Below are 20,750 nucleotides of genomic sequence, written 5' to 3'. Positions count from 1 at the left end.
ATGGAGGCTCCTCTTCGTCACTGACCATAGAGTTCAGGTCCTCCGAGAACAAAGAAGAATGTGGACCTTAGGAGGACCTGAAAAGTACTTTTTCTCGCTGTCCTTAGCTTTCGCTAAGTAACCTTCAAGGCGCAGGTAAGAGGGAGGACTCTGATTCCTTGCCCCTGAAAAATAAATCCTCTCTGAAAGCTTTAGTCAACCATGAGGTGGCGTTGTGACCAAAGATGAAAAGTGGAGGAACAGAAGGAGTGTACTCTTCCCTATTCTTTCGCCTCGCCCTGCGCAGCCGCCTGGGAGCTGGAGAGCGGGGGGTGGGGGTGGGGGCTAGAAGACGAACCGGAAATGAGGGGCGGTTCCGGGGTGCGCGCGCTTCAACATCCGGGCATCGCCTTCTTCCTGTCGCCTTCCCCACACCCCTACCCCCAACCCCTACCGACAGGAAGCGGAAGTGAAGGCGTATCCTGGCTGCCTCTTAACAACGCCAGGGTGTCACGTGACACAACCAGCTGACTCAGGTAGAGCAAGACTCAAGTGGCTGGGCTTGTTGCAGCCGCGATTTCCCGGCCAGGGACGCGGGCCGAACAGTCATCGTCAGAATGTCGGGCAAAGACCGAATTGAAATCTTTCCCTCGAGAATGTAAGTAAAAGAATGGAACGAACAGGTGTTCAGGAAGACCTGCCCGAACCGCTGTCCCTCCATACCCTGGACCAGCAGCGGGGCTCCTTGTTTCCTGGGCCGACCCTGAGCTGTCTCCAGTCTCTTCTCGTGAGTCCAGGGCGAGGCTCCCTGAGGGGCCCCTTACACATTCCTGTGAGTGGACCAGACTGGACAGAGCAAGTCCAGCCCGTGAGAACAGGCGCCCGGCCTGCTGGCTTTTGTAGAGATCCGCTGACTTTAGTCATTAATCGAGCCATTCATTCCATATTCCCTTATTGATGCGGACACTGGATTTATATAACTATGAATCGTCGCCACTCTTGCCCTAACAGAGCTCACAGTTTAGTGGAGGGATAGACAAGCCGACGAAGTTTGATAAATGCTTTTTTTTTTTTTTTTTGCGGTACGCGAGCCTCTTTGTTTTGGCCTCTCCTGTTGCGGACTACAGGCTCCGGACGCGCAGGCTCAGCGGCCATGGTTCACGGGCCTAGCCGCTCCGCGGCACGTGGGATCTTCCCAGACCGGGGCACGAACCCGCGTCCCCTGCACCGGCAGGCGGACTCTCAACCACTGCGCCACCAGGGAGGCCCTGATAAATGCTTTGAGAAGAGAAGTCTACTGCGGTGGGAAGCAGGCTTCTAAACCAATTTGGGGGTTGAATCGAATCGCCCTAAAGTGGGCGTCAGGTTTGATCTTGGATACCCATACTCATTTTCCAAGGTCCCCTGAAATGTCACATGCGGTGGGAAGCTAGACCTGAATTTCCGAGGCACTCCTTTTGTCTGTCACCATTGCATCTCATTCAGACTTCTGTTAATATCACCCATCACATTGTAAAGTGCATATTTGTTTATGTATATTTACCACTGAACTGTGAGCTCTCTCCAGGATGAGAAGTGTCTTGATTATTAATCCACAGAAGGTCCACAAAAAATGTTACCTGAATGAACTCATGCCGTGGAATCTGTTCAGTTGTGGCCTCCTTTCTCTTTGGGCTTGAATTCTTTGTCAGGAGAAAAATTTTAAGTTTTCTCAGATGTGCCTAACAACGTGTGGAAGGTAAAGATTGTTCTTATTTGCCCTCTCCCCCTCCCCCTCTTCCTTTTCCTCTTTTTTTCACTGAGGAGCAGAAAATCAGTTTTGGCTTTGACACTTAAATCTTTTGATTGTGGTCCTATCTCTTTGGGGGTGTTCTGTTGTTTTTCTTTATTTTGACTTTTTCTCAGAGAATCTGAGGATGCTTTAAAATAAGAGTTATATTTAAACCCCAAACCTAGATTTCTGTACTTACCTGGGTGGCTACAGCTTTTAATGAAATGAAGGGGTTTTTGTTTGTTTGGTTTCTACCTTCGCCTATTGACTTTCTAATAGCTGTTCGTCCTAGGTGGCAAGTAAGTCAGTTGTGGAGAAAGGCAGTGCCTGTGAAATAGATAAGGATCAGGACTACCCTGGGGTAGTGAGGACTGTAGAACTCCCAGCACTTAAAGACTGACTCCATCCAAACCTCTGCCCTAAGAGACACCAGACTCTAGCATGGCTTCTAGTTGTCTAAGGCTATGTTCCTAGAATGACTCCAGCCCCTAGTAAAATGCCTGCCTGAGAAAACTCATCCAGCCAGAATTTACTCTTTGTTTTATGCAACACCTGAGACTATGCCCCTGCCCTCCCTTCCTTAATTGCCTGCTAGCAGACACAGCTGGCCTGATGGCATTTCCAATGCCCAACCTTTTGGAATTTTTCTGTGACTGGCGTCCACTATCACTCTCCTCACTCATTTTAAAATGCCTAATCACCTGTGCACAATCAGAAAGGAGCTCAGCTCTTTCCCCTGCTGTCAGTGGTTACTGAATAATATCTGTTTTCACAGCTTTAACTAATGTCTGGCTGTGTTTATCTTTGATAGTAGTCAGAATGTTAACATTTTGTTTTGTTTTTACTTTGAGACTAAGAGGTGAAAATACACTCTTTGGGCTTAGACAAGAATGATAGGTTTGTGAAGGTGAAACTTGCTATTTTAGAGCACTCAGCTTGCCAATTGAGAGGAAAATCAGGTGCAGGAAGTAACTGCTTCTCTAAATATTTTCCCCAAGGCTTATCAGCAGGTACTTTGTCATGTAGTCAGATGTTTTTGATTCAGCTGGAAGCAAAGTCATCATCCTAGCTGAAGGTCAAACATTTTTTGTAGGGCCAGGCAGCTCTGTAACTTGTAAAAGAACAAGTGTTTAAAGAGCGAGGCTAGAAAATACACTAGTGACTTCTCTTTCAGGCACTACTACCTTACAGTGTTATCCCGTGAAATGGGGCTGTCACCCACTTAGGCACCAGAGAGAGCAAAACAAGTTTAGAGTGGAAGCAAAAGAGGCATGAAGGATTTGGAGTCAACAGAAGTCAGTCACATCCAGGTTCTCCTACATACTGGCTATAAGCCCTTGGGCAAGTCACTCTTTGAGTCTCAAGAATTAAAATTTGTCTATTTCATGAGAAAAGAAATTAAATATAGGAGGAAATTAAAATTAGCGTGGTGAATTCAGTTTTATGAAGCAGTTCACCTTTTTACTGTAAACTTGCTGCCATTTGCAGTACTAGGATTTGACTTAAATTTGGTTCAACTCTTGGAGCCCAAAGTCTGGTGGTTAGTGTCAACAACACGGTATGTTAAATGTACACATTGGGGTGCATAGCTCTTGCTCAGGCTGGAAGCTGAACCAGCTTCACTTGGTTAGACCTCCAATGAGGCTAGTCAGTGCAAATTCAGCCACTGATAGCTAGTTTTTCAAAGACAGAACTGTTCACCTGAATTATGTCCCCTTAATCTATAGGTGAGGCAGTATGGCACATGGTTGGGGTACAGAGGACCTAGGTTTGAACCTTGGTTAAATCCCTGGAGTCAGAAATCTGTTTCCGGTCTTGCTGTGCGTCACCGAGTGACTGTGGGAAAGTCGTTTCACTTTTCTGAGCTTCCTTTTCCTGTCTTTCAAGATAATGTCTAAAGCCCCTTCCAGCTATAGAATTATTTTAGTAACCTTTAGCCTATGGTAGAAGATTCAGTATAATCTAAGAATTTAGTCAGAAGTTTAGCAAAAACTATTTTGCAGTTGGTAATAACACCAGTCATATGAAATTATGTCCCCTTAAACAAATCACTTTAAGTATATTATACAATTGATTATTGAATCTTATCCACTTTTTTTCTCATTATTAAATTTTATCTGGCATATAGTAGCAAGAATGGAAATGTCAATTTCTGCTGTTGCTTTCTTGACTTTGGTTTTGGGGTTTCTGATGGGAAAAGATTGAAATAGGGAGGTAAGGAGATTTAAGTGGCTTGTCACTTCTCAGAAGTGTTTACTTATATGTGTCATTTGTTACCTGGAGTCATTTACCAATTAGTAAAGTGATTGGTAGTAGAGTCTTAATTGATGATATCAAAACACTTCAGTGCCACACTTTTAATGGAAAAAGTGATAAATGATTGTGGTATGAAATACAGAAGGTAAAACAGAATATAGTAGTAAAAAGTAAATCCATTTTTTTCACTCAACCTCATTTTCCAAAGCAAACTGTTGCCACTTTCTGTGAACCTCTCTAGAACTCCTCTTCTCTTTATCTATATAAGCACATTCATCCCTTACTGTGCATAACTGAGACAATGTAATATGAGGAGCACATGCAGATCTACCTTCCTCTTTTTTTTAATGGCTTCATATCATTCTGTTGTATGATGAACCATGATTTGTGGAACATTTAACTTGTTCGCATCCTTTTGCTATTATAAATAAGGCTGGACTACTCATCCTTGACCTTGTACATGTTTTTGTGTACATGTGGGAGTAAATCAGGGAGATAAATCCCTTAAAGTAGAATTGTTGGTCCCGAAGGTAAATGCATTTCAAATTTTGATATATGTCATTGGACAGATTTTTTTTTAATTCTTAGTGCATCGCTAATGGAAACATATAGTTTTTTTTGTTTTTGTTTTTCTTTTTTCTTTATTTTTTTACATCTTTATTGGAGTATAATTGCTTAACAATGGTGTGTTAGTTTCTGCTTTATAACAAAATGAATCAGTTATACATATACATATGTTCCCATATCCCCTCCCTCTTGCGTCTCCCTCCCACCCTCCCTATCCCACCCCTCCAGGCGGTCACAAAGCACCGAGCTGATCTCCCTGTGCTATGCGGCTGCTTCCCACTAGCTATCTACCTTACGTTGGGTAGTGTATATATGTCCATGCCTCTCTTTCACTTTGTCACAGCTTACCCTTCCCCCTCCCCATATCCTCAAGTCCATTCTCTAGTAGGTCTGTGTCTTTATTCCTGTCTTACCACTAGGTTCTTCATGACATTTTTTTTTCTTCTTAAATTCCATATATATGTGTTAGCATACGGTATTTGTCTTTCTCTTTCTGACTTACTTCACCCTGTATGACAGACTCTAGGTCTATCCACCTCATTGCATATAGCTCAATTTCGTTTCTTTTTATGGCTGAGTAATATTCCATTGTATATATGTGCCACATCTTCTTTATCCATTCATCTGATGATGGACACTTAGGTTGTTTCCATCTCCGGGCTATTGTAAATGGGGCTGCTTTGAACATTTTGGTACATGACTCTTTTTGAATTATGGTTTTCTCAGGGTATATGCCCAGTAGTGGGATTGCTGGGTCATATGGTAGTTCTGTTTGTAGTTTTTTAAGGAACCTCCACACTGTTCTCCATAGTGGCTGTACCAATTCACATTCCCACCAGCAGTGCAAGAGTGTTCCCTTTTTTCCACACTCTCTCCAGCATTTATTGTTTCTAGATTTTTTGATGATGGCCATTCTGACTGGTGCGAGATGATATCTCATTGTAGTTTTGATTTGCATTTCTCTAATGATTAAAGATGTTGAGCATTCTTTCATGTGTTTGTTGGCAGTCTGTATATCTTCTGTGGAGAAATGTCTATTTAGGTCTTCTGCCCATTTTTGGATTGGGTTGTTTGTTTTTTTGCTATTGAGCTGCATGAGCTGCTTATAAATTTTGGAGATTAATCCTTTGTCAGTTGCTTCATTTGCAAATATCTTCTCCCATTCTGAAGGTTGTCTTTTGGTTTTGTTTATGGTTTCCTTTGCTGTGCAAAAGCTTTTAAGTTTCATTAGGTCCCATGTGTTTATTTTTGTCTTTATTTCCATTTCTCTAGAAGGTGGGTCAAAAAGGATCTTGCTGTGATTTATGTCATAGAGTGTTCTGCCTATGTTTTCCTCTAAGAGTTTGATAGTTTCTGGCCTTACATTTAGGTCTTTAATCCCTTTTGAGCTTATTTTTGTGTATAGTGTTAGGGAGTGATCTAATCTCATACTTCTACATGTCCCTGTCCAGTTTTCCCAGCACCACTTATTGAAGAGGCTGGCCTTTCTCCACTGTACATTCCTGCCTCCTTTATCAAAGATAAGTTGACCATATGTGCGTGGGTTTATCCCTGGGCTCTCTATCCTGTTCCATTGATCTATCTTTCTGTTTTTGTGCCAGTACCATACTGTCTTGATTACTGTAGCTTTGTAGTATAGTCTGAAGTCAGGGAGCCTGATTCCTCCAGCTCCGTTTTTCATTCTCAAGATTGCTTTGGCTATTCGGTGTCTTTTGTGTTTCCATACAAATTGTGAAATTTTTTGTTCTAGTTCTGTGAAAAATGCCAGTGGTAGTTTGATAGGGATTGCATTGAATCTGTAGATTGCTTTGGGTAGTAGAGTCATTTTCACAACGTTGATTCTTCCAATCCAAGAACATGGTATATCTCTACATCTATTTGTATCATCTTTAATTTCTTTCATCAGTGTCTTATAATTTTCTGCATACAGGTCTTTTGTCTCCTTAGGTAGGTTTATTCCTAGATATTTTATTCTTTTTGTTGCAATGGTAAATGGGAGTGTTTTCTTGATTTCATTTTCAGATTTTTCATCATTAGTGTACAGGAATGCCAGAGATTTCTGTGCATTAATTTTGTATCCTGCTACTTTACCAAATTCATTGATTAGCTCTAGTAGTTTTCTGGTAGCATCTTTAGGATTCTCTATGTATAGTATCATGTCATCTGCAAACAGTGACAGCTTTACTACTTCTTTTCCGATTTGGATTCCTTTTATTTCCTTTTCTTCTCTGATTGCTCTGGCTAAAACTTCCAAAACTATGTTGAATAAGAGTGGTGAGAGTGGGCAACCTTGTCTTGTTCCTGATCTTAGTGGAAATGGTTTCAGTTTTTCACCATTGAGGACGATGTTGGCTGTGGGTTTGTCATATATGGCCTTTATTATGTTGAGGAAAGTTCCCTCTATGCCTACTTTCTGCAGGGTTTTTATCATAAATGGGTGTTGAATTTTGTCGAAAGCTTTTTCTACATTTATTGAGATGATCATATGGTTTTTCTCCTTCAATTTGTTAATATGGTATATCACGTTGATTGATTTGCATATATTGAAGAATCCTTGCATTCCTGGAATAAACCCCACTTGATCATGGTGTATGATCCTTTTAATGTGCTGTTGGATTCTGTTTGCTAGTATTTTGTTGTGGATTTTTGCATCTATGTTCATCAGTGATATTGGCCTGTAGTTTTCTTTCTTTGTGACATCCTTGTCTGGTTTTGGTATCAAGGTGATGGTGGCCTCGTAGAATGAGTTTGGGAATGTTCCTCCCTCTGCTATAGTTTGGAAGAGTTTGAGAAGGATAGGTTTAAGAAAGATAGCTCTTTTCTAAATGTTTGATAGAATTCGCCTGTGAAGCCATCTGGTCCTGGGCTTTTGTTTGTTGGAAGATTTTTTTATCACAGTGTCAATTTCAGTGCTTGTGATTGGTCTGTTCATATTTTCTATTTCTTCCTGATTCTGTCTTGGCAGGTTGTGCCTTTCTAATAATTTGTCTATTTCTTCCAGGTTGTCCATTTTATTGGCATAGAGTTGCTTGTAGTAATCTCTCATGATCTTTTGTACTTCTGCAGTGTCAGTTGTTACTTCTCCTTTTCATTTCTAATTCTATTGATTTGAGTCTTCTCCCTTTTTTTCTTGATGAGTCTGGCTAATGGTTTATCAATTTTGTTTATCTTCTCAAAGAACCAGCTTTTAGTTTTATTGATCTTTGCTATCGTTTCCTTCATTTCTTTTTCATTTATTTCTGATCTGATCTTTATGATTTCTTTCCTTCTGCTAACTTTGGGATGTTTTTGTTCTTCTTTCTCTAATTGCTTTAGGTGCAAGGTTAGGTTGTTTATTCGAGATGTTTCCTGTTTCTTAAGGTGGGATTGTATTGCTATAAACTTCCCTCTTAGAACTGCTTTTGCTGCATCCCATAGGTTTTGGGTCGTGGTGTCTCCATTGTCATTTGTTTCTAGGTATTTTTTAATTTCCTCTTTGATTTCTTCAGTGACCACTTTGTTATTAAGTAGTGTATTGTTTAGCCTCCATGTGTTTGTATTTTTTACAGCTCTTTTCCTGTAATTGATATCTAGTCTCACAGCATTGTGGTCGGAAAAGATACTTGATACAATTTCAATTTTCTTAAATTTACCAAGGCTTGATTTGTGACCCAAGATATGATCTATCCTGGAGAACGTTCCATGAGCACTTGAGAAAAATGTGTATTCTGTTGTTTTTGGATGGAATGTCCTATAAATATCAATTAAGTCCATCTTGTTTAATGTATCATTTAAAGCTTGTGTTTCCTTATTTATTTTCATTTTGGATGATCTGTCCATTGGTGAAAGTGGGGTGTTAAAGTCCCCTACTATGAATGTGTTACTGTCGATTTCCCCTTTTATGGCTATTAGTATTTGCTTTATGTATTGAGGTGCTCCTATGTTGGGTGCATAAATATTTACAATTGTTATGTCTTCTTCTTGGACCGATCCCTTGATCATTATGTAGTGTCCTTCTTTGTCTCTTCTAGTAGTGTTTATTTTAAAGTCTATTTTGTCTGATATGAGAATTGCTACTCCAGCTTTCTTTTGGTTTCCATTTGCATGGAATATCTTTTTCCATCCCCTTACTCTCAGTCTGTATGTGTCTCTAGGTCTGAAGTGGGTCTCTTGTAGATAGCATATATATGGGTCTTGTTTTTGTATCCAGTCAGCCAATCTGTGTCTTTTGGTGGGAGCATTTAGTCCATTTACATTTAAGGTAATTATCGATATGTATATTCCTATTCCCATTTCTTAATTGTTTGGGGTTTGTTATTGTAGGTCTTTTCCTTCTGTTGTGTTTCTTGCCTAGAGAAGTTCCTTTAGCATTTGTTGTAAAGCTGGTTTGGTGGTGCTGAACTCTCTCAGCTACTTGTCTATAAACGTTTTAATTTCTCCATCAAATCTGAATGAGATCCTTGCTGGGTAGAGTAATCTTGTTTGCAGGTTTTTCTCCTTCATCACTTTAAATATGTCCTGCCAGTCCCTTCTGGCTTGCAGAGTTTCTGCTGAAAGATCAGCTGTTAACCTTATGGGGATTTCCTTGTGTGTTATTTGTTGTTTTTCCCTTGCTGCCTTTAATATGTTTCCTTTGTATTTAATTTTTGACAGTTTGATTAATATGTGTCTTGGCGTATTTCTCCTTGGATTTATCCTGTATGGGACTCTCTGTGCCTCCTGGACTTGATTAACTATTTCCTTTCCCATATTAGGGAAGTTTTCAACTATAATCTCTTCACATATTTTCTCAGTCCCTTTTTTTCTCTTCTTCTTCTGGAACCCTTATAATTCGAATGTTGGTGCCTTTAATGTTGTCCCAGAGGTCTCTGAGACTGTCCTCTGTTCTTTTCATTCTTTTTTCTTTCTTCTGCTCTGCAGTAGTTATTTCCACTATTTTCTCTTCCATGTCACTTATCTGTTCTTCTGCCTCAGTTATTCTGCTATTGATCCCATCTAAAGTATTTTTAATTTCATTTATTGTGTTTCTAATCATTGCTTGATTCACTTTTAGTTCTCCTAGGTCCTTGTTAACTGTTTCTTGCATTTTGTCTATTCTATTTCCAAGATTTTGGATCATCTTTACTATCATTATTCTGAATTCTTTTTCAGGTAGACTGACTATTTCCTCTTCATTTGTTCGGTCTGGTGGGTTTTTATCTTGCTCTTTCTCCTGCTGTGTGTTTTTCTGTCATCTCATTTTGCTTATGTTACTGTGTTTGGGGTCTCCTTTTTGCAGGCTGCAGGTTCATAGTTCCCGTTGTTTTTGGTGTCTGCCCCCAGTGGCTAAGGTTGGTTCATTGGGTTGTGTAGGCTTCCTGGTGGAGAGGAGTAGTGCCTGTGTTCTGGTGGATGAGGCTGGATCTTGTCTTTCTGTTGGGCAGGTCCACGTCTGGTGGTGTGTTTTGGGGTGTCTGTGGACTTTTTATGATTTTAGGCAGCCTCTGCTAATGGGTGGGGTTGTGTTCCTGTCTTGCTAGTTGTTTGGCATAGGGTGTCCAGCACTGTAGCTTGCTGGTCGTTGAGTGAAGCTGGGTGCTGGTGTTGAGATGGAGATCTCTGGAAGATTTTTGCCGTTTGATATTATGTGGAGCTGGGAGGTCTCTTGTGGAGCAGTGTCCTGAAGTTGGCTCTCCCACCTCAGAGGCACAACACTGACTCCTGGCTGCAGCACCAAGAACCTTTCATCCACACGGCTCCTCAGTTTGGGATGATTCATTGTCTATTCACGTATTCCACAGATGCAGGGTACATCAAGTTGATTGTGGATCTTTAATCCGCTGCTTCTGAGGCTGCTGGGAGAGATTTCCCTTCTTCTTCTTTGTTCTCACAGCTCCCGGGTCTCATCTGCGTGTAGGTCGCAGGAGGGCGTCTGTTCTTCGCTCAGACAGGACAGGGTTAAAGGAGCAGCCGCTTCGGGGACTCTGGCTCACTCAGCCGGGGGTGGGGTGGGGGGGGAGGGGCACGGAGTGCAGGGCGAGCCTGCGGCGGCAGACGCCGGGCCGGCATGACGTTGCACCAGCCTGAGGCGCGCCATGCGCTTTCCCGGGGAAGCCGTCCCTGGATCCCGGGACCCGGCAGTGACGGGCTGCACAGGCTCCCCGGAAGCGGGGTGTGGACAGTGACCTGCGCTCGCACACAGGCTTCTTGGCGGCGGCGGCAGCAGCCCCAGCGTCCCACGCCCGTCTCTGTGGTCCGCGCTTTCAGCCGTGGCTCGCGCCCGTCTCTGGAGCTCCGTTAAGCAGCGCTCTTAATCCCCTCTCCTCGCGCACCAGGAAACAAAGAGGGAAGAAAAAGTCTCTTGCCTCTTCAGCAGCTCCAGACTTTTTTCCGGACTCCCTCCTGGCTAGCTGTGGCACATTAGCCCCTTCAGGCTGTGTTTACGCCGCCAGCCCCAGTCCTCTCCCTGCGCTCCGACCGAAACCCGAAGCCCGAGCCTCAGCTTCCAGTGCCGCCCGCCCTGGCGGGCGTGCAGACAAGCCTCTTGGGCTGGTGAGTGCCAGTCGGCACCGATCCTCTGTGCGGGAATCTCTCCGCTTTGCCCTCCGCACCCCTGTGGCTGCGCCCTCCTCTGCGGCTCTGAAGCTTTCCCCCTCCGCCACCCGCAGTCTCCGCCCGCGAAGGGGCTTCCTAGTGTGTGGAAACCTTTCCTCCTTCACAGCTCCCTCCCACTGGTGCAGGTCCTGTCCTTATCCTTTCGTCTCTGTTTATTAATTTTTCTTTTGCCCTACCCAGGTACGTGGGGAGTTTCTTGCCTTTTGGGAGGTCTGAGGTCTTCTGCCAGCATTCAGTAGGTGTTCTGTAGGAGTTGTTCCATGTGTAGCTGTATTTCTGGTGTATCTGTGGGGAGGAAGGTGATCTCCGCGTCTTACTCTTCCGTCATCTTCCCCGGAAGTCCTCTTTTGTTTATTTTTAAAACAAGTCTCGTTTAACATAATCACATATACTGTTTTAACTCACAAATCAAGTAGTTATTTAAACTATGCTGGCATCATAAAATAGTTCTAATAAATATTTATTAAATCATAATAAAATTTATTAAATTATTAACCAATTATTATTATTTATTAAATTATTAATGTTATTTATTTATCAAATTATTTAATTCTTATTTATTAAAGGATTGTTTCTGTTTTAAATAAAAAAGACTTCTTATTTATGGAACACTGAGGGTGGAAATCTACAGAATTGAGAAACCAATTAAGCCTGTCAGTTACAAATAGTATATATTCTTGCTCTCATGACATTAAGAAATTAGCATAATTTTAACACCATATTGGGGAAGTATTTTTATTTTAAATGTCTTTAACTTTATTTACATAGGGCACAGACCATCATGAGGGCTCGGTTAAAAGGAGCACAGACTGGTCGAAACCTCCTAAAGAAAAAATCTGACGCCTTAACTCTTCGATTTCGACAGATCCTTAAGAAGATAATAGAGGTAGAGTGAAGTTTGCTTAGAATTGTATTTATTTTAGAAGTATCTATGGAAAATCCAGCACGGCTGTTGGCATTTTAATTAAACGTTTTTCTTTCAAAAGTAAAAATGCCATTATAAATGTAACAATTTTCAGAAAGTACATTTAATAAGATTCAAACTCTTTACTCTTGCCCCCAAACCCCACTTGATCTACTCTGGCCCCTGCCTGCCCACTCTGATCTCATTTGGAGCTTTTTTTCTAACATCCTCCTCTAGGACCTTTGCGTTAGCTGTTTCTAATGCCCGAAATGCTCTTTCCCCAGTATTTATTATAACTGTCCTCTGGCCTGTCTGGTAACTTTCTACCCACCTGTCCCAGTTTTTCTTCTCTTTCAAAAAAATTACTGTGTATTCTCAAACATTAAATATTCCAGATTTTAGAATCACTGTGCCATTAGGATTTTGAGAGCAGTATAGTGAATTTAAAAGATTAATTTGAGCAAAACAGCATGGACTCATTCAGGAATAAGGTAGGCCCTTTAGTAAAGATTCAGTTTTCTATTTCTTAGTGCCTTTGTTCCAGTATTTTAATTATAAAACTCATGGTTTTGCAACATTGTTAGTAACCATAACCAAAACTGTTTAAGCAAAATAGGATATATTTATTTTATTGTTACCAAATCAATATTTACATGTACACCTGGTGTAAAATACTGATGGTTGTTAAAAGAACATGATTATGATATGATTTTTCCCTGTAAAAAACTTGGTTTTATTGGCTGTTGGTTTTTGCTTTTCCAGACTAAAATGTTGATGGGTGAAGTGATGAGAGAAGCTGCCTTTTCACTTGCTGAGGCCAAGTTCACAGCAGGGGACTTCAGGTAAGAACACTTAAATGGGGTGTTTTGAAAAACAAAGTGCTATCATATTCATAATTTCATTTAAAAGCCTCTTTTAATTAAAAAAATACATAAGCATTAAAGACAAATGATATAGTAATAATAAGAACACTTTTAACCCCATCACCTTAACACTTTTGTGTTTATTACCACCCACGTGTATCTGTTACATAGTTGCAGGCACAGAATACTTAATATTTTACAGTCCATTTTCATTTAGTATTGTATCATGAACATTTTTCCCTATTTTCACATAGCTGCATAATCTTTAGATGTATGATAATGTATTAACGTTTTCCTGTAATGGTGGGCCTTTGGGTTGATTTTCAGATTTTTGGATTATTAGAAAAGGTGCCATGAACATCTTTATGTATATATTTTTAAATTTCTATTGAATTATTTCCTTAGGAAAATTTTTGAGAATGGAATTGGTTGTTTAAAGGGCATGGACTTTATGGCATATGTCAATGTGTGCTTTACAAAGTGTACAAAATGGCTTAGTTATTGCTTTACATATGTTATGTTTAGTTATGTCATTTGATTCTCCAAGTAAGCCTGTGAGGTGGACCAGGCTAGCATTGTTGTCCTCAGTTTAAGTTTAGTGCCTTCCTAAAGTCAAATGACTACTCAGGGGCAGAAGTGGAAGTTTTCAGGGTTTTTGATATTAGTCTTCTTTACCAATAACACAATGCCTCCATTCTTAGTTTGTGTTATCTGGGAACATTACCTGTGGACAGTCTTACAGCTTGAGGGGCATAAGACCTTTTTCTTTTCTTTTTTTTTTTCATAAGACCTTTTGAAGTAGTAGACTTTTAATTTTTGCCAGTGTTGGTAGGATAACAATTTGCATTGACTTTTCCATGAGAGGGCGTGAATAAATAGTGTGTATGTGGTATGTGAAAGTGTTTTAGGGTGGTTATGGGGAAGACACTTTATATTGTAATAGTAACAGGTGGGGAGTCAGACAAAGCCAGATGGAAATTAGATAGATTCCAAGGTCAAGGAATTGAACTCCTGCTTAGACACACCTAGAGATTTGAACAGCAAACCCAGAAGGAAGGAACGTTTTCTCCAAATTACATTAGTGGAATGAAAATCCCTAAAGTCACATCCATGCACCACATGTCTGATTGAAAACTTAAGCAGTCCATGTACATTAAAATCATTCTTTGTATTCTTATGGCTAATGTTTGAGTATTGTTCATACTTTGCTCTCTGAGGCCCTCCTCTGGTAGCAGTGATTGTTCTTTTCTGAAAGAAGACAATCATCAAAGCATAATCGTGACATCTTACTTCTGTTGAAGTCACCTGATTGGGTCCCTGTTGGTTTATTTCTCACTCTAAAAACTCAACTAAATCAAGGCCTTTTCTTTTTCTGCAGCACCACAGTAATCCAAAATGTAAATAAAGCCCAAGTGAAGATTAGAGCAAAGAAAGATAATGTAGCAGGTAACTTTTCAACCCTTTGGAACTCTTGGTGAGAAAAGATAACATTTTAAAATTAACCCGTTTATACAGCAAGATCTTGATGGCCCAATTAATCTTTTTTCCTTAGACAAAGTTGATTGGCTTTACATGTTAAAACTTGTTTACTGGTGGTTTCCAGGGGATGGGGGTGGGGAAAGCTATTGTTCAGTGGATGTGAAGTTACAGTTATACAAGATAAATACATTTTAGAGACCTGCCGTACAGTAGTATAGTTACAGTTAATAGGGTGTTGTGCACTTAAAAACTTAAGAAAGTAGATCTCATGTTGAGTGTTCTTAACATACACACAGGAAAAGGGACACAGATCTTTTGGAGGTGATGGATATATTTATTACCTTAATTGTGATGATGGTATCATGGGTGTATGCATATTTCTGTACTCATCAAAATGTATACATTAAATATGTGCAATTATTTGTATATTATGTATACCTCAAAGATGAAAGAAAACAAACAAACAAACATTGTAACAGCCAGTTCCCTTACTAAGGATAATTTGACTTTTGAATAGGAATGAACACTTAAGAAGGAAGGTTCCTAAATTCATTCACTGAAACCAGTTACAGTTCCAGGCAATCTCTGACTTTTGAGTATTTGCTGAAAAAGAAACACAGGAAACAGTGGTTAAGAAACAGTACTTCAAGGACATGTTTGTGAATCCATATATGTTTCTGGGTTTAACAGGTGTTACTTTGCCAGTATTTGAACATTACCATGAAGGAACTGACAGTAAGTGTGAAACTTTTTATGTGTGTGTCTCTGGGTTCTTCCAGTTCCTCTTTAAATGAACCTTATTCTGGAAAATGATGATAAATAGACCTGCTTAGAGTTCAGTGGTTCCAGTGTTGGAAACCTTCATTTTTTTTTTGGCGTCACCGGGCAGCATGTGGGATCTTAGTTCCCCGACCAGGGATCACACCCGTGCCCCCTGCATTGGGAGTGTGGAGTCTTAACCACTGGACCGCCAGGGAAGTCCAGAAGCCTTCTTATCAGATACATTCGGGACAATAGTTTATCAGTTAATCAAAAAAGTGTTATTGCAGGGAGTCACAAAACATTGTACATTGCTTAAAATATTTTATTTCAACCTAGAAATTTATAGAGTCATTTGCAATTTTAAAAATATAAGGCCATGGCCTTTCTTTGAGTATGAATCCACGATTAGACTTCTATGTTGTCTTTCTGCATAAACCACACCCATAATGCATTGTTTATAATTTCCAGTTTGGATCTTTTTAAAGTAGAGTAAGATCTTAGACACTGTGATATAATCTGAATGCTGAATCTTCCTAGACTTTTATAGCCAGCCTGCCCAATTTTTTTGTAATTGTCTCACCTTTTCCTAGTTTGACAGCATGTTTCAGGTAGTAATGCATCTTTGTTGAGTCTTTCCAAAGTAATCAACTTTCTTTCATAGAAACAACAATATTCTTTCTTTGGCCCTCATATTAAATTGGTTCACATAAAATATTTAGTACTGCTTGAATAAAGAAGTAGAATATTCTAGAGAGTCACCTGTTAACAGAGAGTGTCAACCGTACTGGGGCATCAGGCAGTATAATCTACAAAGGGAAGGGGTGCATTGGTTAATCCAGCAAGCTAACTTCTCCTATAGTTAGATTTAGAATAGTATCCTTGTGCAAAACTATTCAGCAACATGTCCTACAGTTTTGGGGGAGTGAAATGGGCACTTAGTGTTTGGGTTAGTGAATTTGTTTTTCCATGTTTGGTATTATTCTGACTTATCTTCTTTTGGGAAGTTTATGGGGAAGATTACACCCTAAATACAAATGTTGTCCGACTGGTTCTTTCAGGTTACGAACTGACTGGTTTAGCCAGAGGTGGCGAACAGCTGGCTAAACTGAAGAGGAATTATGCCAAAGCAGTGGAACTACTGGTGGAACTAGCTTCGCTGCAGGTAAGTTTCTGAAATGGTGGCTTCTGCACCCTTGTCCCTACTTTTTACTACTAACAAAATGTTTGTGCAATGGTATAGTTTCACTCTTGGCTAGGTGAAAACAGCAATAGTCAATATAGATTTAAATGCAAATATAATATGGTTTATGCATGAAAGCCTTTTTCCCCCCCTTTGTGGCCAGTTAATGTATATCTAGGTCATTAGTGTATGCTTCTCCTCTTGCCATTTTTATAACTTCAGGTGAGTCTGAAGTAAACAGATTCTAATAGAATGGAAATCATGTTAACTCTATGGAAATCTCATAAGAATTTTCTGTTCTTTAAATATGTTGAAAAGAAGTAGTCTTGGTTTCCAAATGTTCTCTACAAGTGCTGAGTGAAGGCAAGTGGTGGACGGGGCATGAGTAGGAAGACTTTGTGCTTACATTATTAATTTATCCTCTTATTTTAGACTTCCTTTGTTACTTTGGATGAAGCTATTAAGATAACCAACAGGCGTGTAAATGCCATTGAACATGGTGAGTGTAAGCCGCTGTGAGGCTCTTTGTCCATCCTCTTGTCCGCGCCTCCACATTTGTCACGGACCTACTAGGAATCAGGCACTGATCGCCTGGTGAATAAGATGTTGCCCCTGCCCACAGTGGGAAGGGCAGTGAGTCAGTAATACAGATAACTGTTAGTAAATCCTTTGATAGAAGTGTGTGCATGATTTAGGGGGTAGTTAGAGGAGGGTGATGAGTTAAAAAGTACAGAATGTTTTACTCATTTCTGATTATTCATGAATAAAAGGTGAAACTATTTCTCAAGAGCCCTAATGTTTTTGTAAGTTTTTTCCAGTGACTGAGTGATAAATGTTTTTGAACACATGAAGTATTAAACTTTAAATCTCTTTCTGAGGCCTTATGTCCTGTTCTCTTGCTGTTCTCCTTGATTTCTAAAAATAAATTTTCCCATTGGATGCATTTATTTTCCATCTCTCATTTCATTATTTTAAAACTATGACTGCTGAATGTTGCCACAGTACTTTTTGCTTAAGAAACTCAGTTTTCATTAAAGAAACACTTATTCAATTTTAAAGTAAGAAAGGAGCAAAATTTGAGCAGCAAGGAAATTATTTTGCTTGGGCTCTATTAGTGTTAAAGAGGAAGTTATCTCATTTTTTAAAAACTCAAAACACATTTCCTGACTGCTTGCTTGTGCCAGCCTCTTGCGTGGAATTGGAAGCAAAACAAAATGGATAAGGTAACAGTTCCAATTCACAAGGAGTTCACATTCTAGAAGCAGAATAGGCAAATTCTGTGTAAAGTAGAACCTTATGATTGACACAAAATTCACCTTACTGTATTCTCTCTGCTCAATGCTCCAGTTTTTAACAGTGGACTGCTGTTGTATTTAAAATAACATCTGTGGTTCAATATTACATATTCATATAAGTTCAGTATATTCAGTGTTGTATATATCACGGTCCAGTGTTACCTGTCCATAGAAAAGACAGTATGAGGGCATATTCCAAAACATTTATAATTAGTTAACTATAGAGTGGTTGGATTATACTTCATTTTATTTCTTTGTGTTTTTGTTTTTTGCATTAAATGTACATTTATTTTACAGTTAGAAAAAATAAGTTACTGTTATACAAATGAACACTGGCAATTTGAAAAAAGGTTTGAAGGTCTCACTATATATATATTTTTTAAACCCTAGTCATCATTCCCCGGATTGAACGTACCCTTGCTTATATCATCACAGAGCTGGATGAGAGAGAGAGAGAAGAGTTCTATAGGTTTGTTGGAATTTGCAGTTATTGATCATTTTTTGTTTTTCCATATTCCAAAAGCTCGATTTGCTGAGACATGTTGGCTTATGTGCTTTAGAATTAGCACAGGTTGGGACTTCCCTGGCTGTCCAGTGGTTAAGACTCCACGCTTCCATTGCAGGGGCCATGGGTTCGATCCCTGGTTGGGGAACTAAGATCCCACATGCAGTGCGGCGCGGGCAAAAAAAAAAAAAAAAAAAAAGAATTAGTACAACTTGTATTTTATTCTGATAAGAAACAAGAAATAATATTGCCAAAGGCTGTGGAGACAGATCTGTGTCAAGTTTTGCACACACCTAAAATATGGCATCTCTGAAAACTTAGGCCCTTCAGAGAAACTATAAATAGCCTCGATAATTCTTTAAAATGAAACAATGATTTAGATGGGGTGTCTCCCACATAAAAAGAAACTGGAATTAATCAGTCAATCAACAAATATGTATTGCATGTTGGAAATGTTACAGTAGAAAGTATAAAGTACTTGGGGGCATTACATAATAATATAAATCATACCATTAGAAAGTCAGAGTACTTGGAGAGAAATGATACCTGTACAGGAATTAGCTCTGAACATTTAGAGCTAGTAGGGACAATAAATACTAAATAGGTGGTGTGCAGGGGTCAGTGTGTCAGTTTCAGAGAAGTGGGAGATAGGTGAAGGCAGGCATATTCAGGAAAACATAGCTGTCTTGGACCTTGAGTAGCATCTGCGTATGATTTATAATCGTAATTAGCAAAATTTAGTTTGTCCTTCAGTTGATGTGCAGGGTTGTGGTAATCCAGATTGAATGATCCAAAATTTTAATGTCTGAATACTGAAAACCTGTTCCATTATCAGGGAATGGACATCAAAGTTTATTCACCCTGAGACAGGAGCTTTTGAAATCAGTTATTAGCTTAAAATGTGTGTGTATTCTACCTCAAATCTTTTTTTTTAAATGGGTTATGTTACTGAAATTGAAATTAATAAAGGTAGAATTTTGTTCTACTTTGTGTTTATTATCCTTGTTACAAAACTAGAAGAAATCAATTCTACTTAGTAACCAAAACAGCATTCAGAAAATTCCCTCCTTTATTTTATAGGTTAAAGAAAATACAGGAGAAGAAGAAGATTCTCAAGGAAAAGTCTGAGAAGGACTTGGAACAACGGAGGGCAGCTGGAGAGGTGATGGAACCTGCTAATCTTCTGGCTGAAGAGAAGGATGAGGATCTTCTCTTTGAATAATCTTTCCTGCTCTGATTCTTTCAGAAGGCCAAACTTGGCATCATTTTAATTCACGGTGTGTAGGTTTGGTATGTGTGGCTATTTAATTTTTGGTCTAAGAATTTCACCAGTTGTAAAATTCCCTGATGTCCGTTTATGGGATTACCTTGGCAGAATCATAATTCAGCAACCATTTATCACCAATGAGATTTGTAGAGCCTGCCCAGAAACTTATAGAATTTATTCTGTGAAGTGTTACCCTACTCCACTTACATGTCTGTTGCAAGTGACCTGCTTACCAACATATTGAGAAATTCCCCTTAGGAAACAGCAGTGGTCTCAGGCCAACACACGTAGGCCAGCTACTGCTGGAACACCCTTTGTTCCTACCTACTTGCACACCATTGTCTGAGACTGCTGCAGCCATCCTTGTGTTAGTTACTGTGGGACTTCTCTCCTCAAACATTATGAAAACCTTCCCTTATTCTTCCTTGAATGACAGGTCTCTCTTGTCTGTCATGGGAACAGTTCTGCCAGTTCAAATGTGACTATGGTAATATACAGTAAAATGATTTAAAAATGAGTTGTTCCTTTTTTAATGAATTTACTGCTAAGTTGTGTTCTTATGCTCAGATCACCACATGGGATTGGCATCCAAAAAGAGCTTTCTCCGCAGACATGTATGAAGTGGGTAGCTTCCCTTTTCCCCCCCTTCATATTTCAGTGTTTTACTAATAAACTTACTGAGGTGAGTGAGTGATTGTTGAATTTTGGGATACTAATAAATATGATTGCCAATGAGTTAAGAGGGCTTATTATTACTGCCGTTTTTTCTAAGAAAAAATACTAATTAATTGCCATTTGAGAGTAATAAGGTAACTGTACTATTTTATAATCAGTAACAACTTGAGGCATTTGAATGACCATATCGGGTGACTGAGGTTTTTAGTAGTTTGATCTGGCGTGAGCCATCCATGATGATTACTCAGGCTTTCCTGCACTCAGTTATAGGCATTGTTTGACATGATTGGCCATGGAACAGTTTTTAATTAGTGAAATTGTGACACTAGCCTTAACCGTATTGTGTTTAAATCACCTGATATCACAGCCTAGGCTAATTTTAAAGTAGGTAATTTTAAAGTAATTTTGCATACATTTAATAAAGACCTACTATAAAATAGCTTAGTGGTATTAGACATTTGTGTTTTATCTATATTATCTCATCACAACAACCATTAAGAGGTACGTATTTTTTTTTTTTGCGGTACGCGGGCTTCTCACTGCTGTGGTCTCTCCCATTGCGGAGCACAGGCTCCGCGGCCATGGCTCATGGGCCCAGCTGCTCCGCGGCATGTGGGATCTTCCCGGAACGGGGCACGAATCCGTGTGCCCTGCATCGGCAGGTGGACTCTCAA

At 39.7% G+C, this 20,750-nt stretch overlaps 1 protein-coding gene across 3 annotated transcripts; it reads left to right on the top strand.

The window, feature by feature from the left end:
- The first annotated feature begins 1 nt into the window (after nucleotide 1).
- Nucleotides 2-20,136, top strand: ATP6V1D (ATPase H+ transporting V1 subunit D). Of its 3 annotated transcripts, none has more exons than XM_081229986.1 (9): nucleotides 2-135; nucleotides 11,915-12,032; nucleotides 12,813-12,892; nucleotides 14,292-14,359; nucleotides 15,083-15,127; nucleotides 16,213-16,316; nucleotides 16,767-16,833; nucleotides 18,020-18,098; nucleotides 19,215-20,136. In XM_081229986.1, exons 2-9 carry the CDS (start codon nucleotides 11,928-11,930, stop codon nucleotides 19,354-19,356), a joined length of 690 nt encoding a protein of 229 aa, XP_081086112.1. In that variant the 5' UTR covers nucleotides 2-135; nucleotides 11,915-11,927; the 3' UTR covers nucleotides 19,357-20,136. The 3 variants fall into 3 exon arrangements, with proteins under 3 accessions (XP_081086112.1, XP_081086111.1, XP_081086113.1); XM_081229985.1 differs by lacking the exon at nucleotides 2-135 and adding an exon at nucleotides 440-637; XM_081229987.1 differs by lacking the exon at nucleotides 2-135 and adding an exon at nucleotides 673-766.
- The last annotated feature ends 614 nt before the right edge of the window (nucleotides 20,137-20,750 follow it).

The sequence above is a fragment of the Mesoplodon bidens genome (genome assembly GCF_964165515.1).
Source record: "Mesoplodon bidens genome assembly, chromosome: 3".
In the NCBI taxonomy this organism is placed as follows: domain Eukaryota; kingdom Metazoa; phylum Chordata; class Mammalia; order Artiodactyla; family Ziphiidae; genus Mesoplodon; species Mesoplodon bidens.
The sequence above is the reverse complement of the archived record's forward strand: the minus strand, read 5'-3'. Positions and strand labels throughout refer to the sequence as shown.